Genomic DNA, 5,835 nt, shown 5'->3' with positions numbered 1-5,835 from the left:
TAAGTGAAGAAGGAAAGTGCAATGTTGCTTCATTAGAAAGTTATAGACTGGACACGAATTTTGCACCTTTTTCTTCAAGTGACTTTGAACTTGCCCAAATGACCTTGGGTTAAAATCATGACATACCCTCAGGACTTCCAATGTTTCTCCATTAGAAAGATATTGACCGGACATGATTGCACAGACGGACGGTCGGTCATACATACGGACTAGGGGATTCCTATATACCCCAAACTTCGTATCCGGGGGTATAAAAATAGTTGGTTTTTGTGCGATTTAGAAAACTATTTAATTCAAAATCTAGGTCACAAAAACGTTTACAGCAGTTTTCTACGTTTTTTTTATCATATCAAATATTGAAAGTTTATTTAAAAAATTGTCCATTGTATTAAGATGTAAGGAAAATTAAACATCATATTTATCTATAACTTGGCATAGAAATAGCAATCAAAATTTTAAAAATAACAAAGACTGGATATCTTTGGCGGAAAAAAAGCGTTGGAGCATATCACAAGATTTGCTTTTCAAAATTAATGGTTTATTTATGAATTCAGTTAGCAATTTCAATATAATAATAAACATTATAATAAATAATATTAAATTGCAGTACGTTGTATGCTATGACGAATCGATGACGTTGATACAGTAAGTGGCCGTGTCTGCCTTGTTTCTCTGTTCCAGTTTCTCCGTGTAACTCCGATTCCAAAAGCACAGCAGACGTTTCATCTGGTACCGCGTCTCTTGCAGTCTCCACACGTACAGAAAGGGGTTGATTGCACTGTTCATCGTGAAGATGATGCCGGTTACTATGTGCGCCCGTTTGCGGGAGGGAATGTCGGAACCCAGAATCGGGAACGTTGTTATTATGTACGGCAGCGAACACGCTATGAAACAGCCGGTGATGACCACAAGCTTCTGTATTACAATGGTCTGCTGGTCCCTGTACTTGTCAGTCACGTGGCCGTACCTGTAATGATACACGTGTAAGCTCTTGCGCACGGCCCGTACCAGGTAAGTGAACATGACCACATTGGATGCGATAATCAGCACCAGAAATACGCTGACAGCAATAATTACGCTGTTCTTTGGAACATAAAATATAGGTTGACAGGAAATACCAAATTCGCTGTTCGGGTTGAAATACATTAGGTAGCTCAAAACCATGCTGAGGACCCAGAAGGCCACACAAATGGATGTCAGAACCTTCTTGCTCATGTAGGTGTAGTATCGGATTCCATAGTGAATGGCTAGACACCTGTCCAGGTTTATCATTGTAATTGTGAGAGAGGAGACAACGAGAAAGGCCGAAGCGATGTACTTCTTGTAGAGACAGTTGTTGATGTAATAAATCCGAGCTGGGAGAACCATGCTGACTCCTATTAAGATGTCGGACAAGCACAGGTTGATGGCCAAAATCCGGATCTGGAAGCTGAGCCGGGAACACCGGTAGAGGGCCACGAAGGAGAGCAGGTTGGCGCTGGTGATGACGATCCCGATGGGAATTTGAATTGTATCCCCAAGAACTACTTTGTCTGGTTTTGAAAACCCTTCCCAGGACATTTTGCTGGAGTTGACAAACATTGCGTTGATCGAGCCGGGCCAGTCTCCCCTTACGTTGATTAAGGTATCAACCCATCCATTCAATCTACACCGTCTTTAGTTTTACTTTAGAGATGCGAAGTTGCTTTCTTGAAATACTGCATTCGGTGGGTTTTTTCTTCAGACGCACAGCTATTTTGAAATGTTGTCTTGTCTTGCTTTCCGCTCCTCGTCAATAACGTCCTAATGCGCTGCCTGATTTTACTAAACTACTTTCCTCGGTTTAGGTAAGCTATTACGTCACAATCCTATGGCTCATTTTTAAATCAATCAGATTATGATTTAATTATAAACACGTATGTAAAATAATTATACCGACATGTCTCTACCGGCGTTAAAACTGACCGGAAACCAGGTAAATGCGTGTCGACTAAAGCCGTCGTTAATTAGAATCATTGTTATTGATTTTTACCTGACAAAAGAATTATAACGCTTCGTTATTAAGAAATATTAATGACTCAAATACACGCAAAATTTGAATTACTCAAACGATGATCTTAAATTAGAAAAACACACCAGGTTTGTGTTGCTCTAATTGGATCACGAATTATATGACCATATGATACATTTGGTGAATGAAGAATTGGATAGTCAGCAAATCTATAGGCATCAGATGTGAAAAATGCACAAAGCATTGGGGATGAATACATTATATTCTTAATTGTATGTCATTACAACGAGAAAGAAGTCAATACCTACCAGCAAGTTACACCAGAATTATAATAAAAACCATTAGTTTTAAGCATACAATGTCCAATAGTAAACAATGTTTTTTTAAAGAAAATTATGTTCATTTATTAGGAAAATAAATAGAATATGCTCCCCCAATAGTTTCTGTACTTTACATTTCTTAAACTTTTCTTTATTCTTATATTTTCACGAATGCCGTTGTTATTTAATAAGAAAATCATGAATGTTTATGTATTTTTTTTAATCTCTTTATACGTGTACTATTCTAAAGTAGTTTTCAGATTGAGATAAATGAACTTGAATCTGATGTATAAATGTTTATAGCAAACCAGTTTTTGCAAAGGAAGACAATGATGTGGAACTTTTCAAATAAGATCTCAAAAAAAGGCTTGTCCACAAAATCATGACAATCGGATAAAATAATCAATAGATATAATCTTTGATTTAATCACATTATGAAACATATTTTTAGACAACGAAATAAATATTCATTCATGTTTGACTTTTTCTGAAAAATTCTTTATATCCAGAAATTCATTTATATTTTTACCACACCAAATCTTGTTCGTTTACAATTATAGATACATGTAATCTGTTTAGTATAAGTAACGAACACAAGAACTGTACTATTAAACTTCTTTATTTTCATTTTGGTTTATTTATTTCTTCTTTCTTTTCTCCACAAACCGGTTTTTGCCAACTTTTTTTCCCATCTGAATATAAATTTTTATCCTACATCATACTAATATATAAAAAAGAGTATTATTTTATTTGTCGTTTATAATATATAATAAGATATTATCTTGCACATTATATGTATTACCTTGCACCTTATTGAGAAGGCTTACATAGGCATTGCCTGCTACATAATCCATATATATATATATATATATATATATATATATATATATATATATATATATATATATATATATATATATATATATATATATATATATAATAAAGTATGTTCAAATCAAAGAACACAAGATTAATTTAACTTAAAACAAATTTTGTGAAAGGAATAAGTTTTATGGCGTTATTGTGATAATTTAAGGAGGCGGATGGTCAACGAACTATTCATCAGATTTGCCTGTAAGTTTTGAATATGATTTTTTTTATCACCAATTATCATCTAGTTAAGAGAAATTCAAATAAATATATTTACGATTTAAATATTTTCCCCGTATCTGTACGATACATAGCTCTTCATCTGTAGGAGATAAAGATGGTCTAAAAATGGCCATAATCATTCAATCTTATTTGCATTTTTAAAATAATGTTGTTGTTGTTTTGAAGACGTATATAGGTCAAGGTTAATAGAGAATTGAAATCCTGTGGCTTTCAACACTAATGGGAGCTTATCGATAAAAGTAGATTTGTTTTAGTGTTACATTGTCAAAAGCAGATTAGTGTGATGTAATGAGTGACGTAATGAGAGGAGTTCTATATATTGTATTTTTTTTTATATTGTGCAAAGATATTTAACAAGTTAAAATCATTTGCATTAACTCTCAGTCGGCAGGCAATGTTAAGACACTTGTTTACACAGACATACAAATAGGATGAATTATTAATAAGTCAAACATGCCAAAAGAAATGAAAGCAATATGAGCTCCAACTTGGATGTCGGGGGTTTTTTTCTCGTGAAATTAATAATTGACTAACAAAATGACAAAAATATATTATTATAATTAACTTTTATTCATAGTCAATTTATGAAATAGGGTATCGGCTTATTCTGAGAGTAAAATTATTTGTATCGTTTTACTGTATTAAAATGTACCTGTATGTATACCTCTGACGATTTGGTTTTTAATTTGTGTATTCTATATAATTATTTATGTTTATTTGCTTTTAAGACCTTCATGTAACCAAGTAGACTGAGCTTGTTTTTTGATCAAGCAGGCATATTTTAACAGAACAAGTGTAAGAATGGAAATTGTCATTTGTTTAAAGATTTTCCTCTTGTACCGAATTATTTGGTTTGAGCGAATAAACCGAACTCAAGCTGATGTACTGGTGTCCCATCCAGTGGGAGTCAATGACTCTCATCCCGTTAACACCTGGGAGACCGGGGATAAGCACCGGCCTTATGCGCCTAATTTTTTTTGATTCCGCAACAAATTTAAATTAATTGAAGAAAAATATTCAACAAATGTTAATTCTAATAAATTTTGGAACCTTATGAATACCAATGACATTGATTCATTAAAAAAAAATTGTCCATATTTGTTAAAAAAAAATATAAGCTCGATTTATTTACATTAACTCTGTACTCTTCCTAACTTGACTCTGCATTTGTATATTTGTAAACAATTTTGTTTTTTGTACCTCATGTACCATTGAAATAAACATTCATTCCTAATGGCAAGGAGAAGGATTTAACTTAACTCTTCATGATAAATTTTTTGACAAGTACAATGTAGAGGAATGCAGCCCTATAATGCTTATGGGGTCATTTTTTCGATTAGAGTTGTCTTTCTTTTCCCCAAAATATATTTTGACCCTTTTAAGTTCAAAGGAAAAAGTACTTCGTGGATAAGTATGTTTCCAAAAATCGAGATATTTGAAACATTTTACACGTAACTGTCTACACTCAGAAACATTTCTAAGTGTTCACCCTGATAAATAGAATGATTTTGAAATTACGAAATAAAATAATGTTAATTTTCCAACATTCCGTAACTGAAAATTATCCATTAATGTCGTCTAATCTAATCGCACAGATCAAATAAAGCAACACTGAATGAAATCATTTACCCGTGACGAGACGTCAAAATACCAAATTGGTATTTTTCTGCGCTTGCTTAATATGATTGGCAGTTTTTTTGTGATTGATATTACAGTCTTTGCATGGTGATAGTTTGACAAAGAAAACCACTTTACATGGCCAAAATGATCCCTGAGAACACAGCGAGGGCCGTTAGAATATTGATGTCCACAATATTAATGTTAATAGATTGTACTCACTTTAAATTTGATGGTTGTTTTGCCCTCGACGTTGTTATACGAAGGAAATAAACGCTATTTTGACATAATTTTTCTTTGTCATAAGTGTAACATCATTTTTAGCGTCAACTCAAAATAATCTTGATTAAATTTAACACGCAAGATAACATCAAGATAACCCAGTGTTACAGTTAACCCACCTTTTGAACAACCGGCCCCTTGAGCGTTTGTGATATTTAGCAAAGGTCAAGGTCAATGCATCGTTCCAAACAATTTGAAATTTAATCATAAAAAAAAGGTTACCTTAACGGCAAGACAAACAAATGTGCTTATTTCATATAGGAAATACATTATACTAGTAGGTGAACACTTAAAAGTTTTGTTGAGTGTATAATCTTACAATATGTAAAAAAAAAATTATCATTTTAAAAGTGATTAATAAATGATATTAATAATTTTATTTGGTATATACTATCAGGCCGTTGTTGAAATTCTGAAAATAGTTATCTGCTCCAGGAATGAGGAGTCTGACCTTAATTAAGCTTTGGAACACTTTGTGACTAGTTTCATTGGGTAACTGTACATCACTTTGTG

The 5,835-nt window shown here is 33.0% G+C and overlaps 1 protein-coding gene across 1 annotated transcript; it reads right to left on the bottom strand.

The window, feature by feature from the left end:
- Positions 1-255: 255 nt before the first annotated feature.
- LOC128163039 (melanocortin receptor 3-like) lies at positions 256-1,791 on the bottom strand. Its single transcript, XM_052826497.1, has one exon. The coding sequence runs from the start codon at positions 1,579-1,581 to the stop codon at positions 619-621; it is 963 nt and encodes a 320-aa protein (XP_052682457.1). The 5' UTR covers positions 1,582-1,791; the 3' UTR covers positions 256-618.
- Positions 1,792-5,835: the final 4,044 nt, after the last annotated feature.

This window comes from Crassostrea angulata, chromosome 9, assembly GCF_025612915.1.
Source record: "Crassostrea angulata isolate pt1a10 chromosome 9, ASM2561291v2, whole genome shotgun sequence".
Taxonomy (NCBI): Eukaryota; Metazoa; Mollusca; class Bivalvia; order Ostreida; family Ostreidae; genus Magallana; species Magallana angulata.
This window is presented reverse-complemented; position numbering and strand designations above follow the sequence as displayed.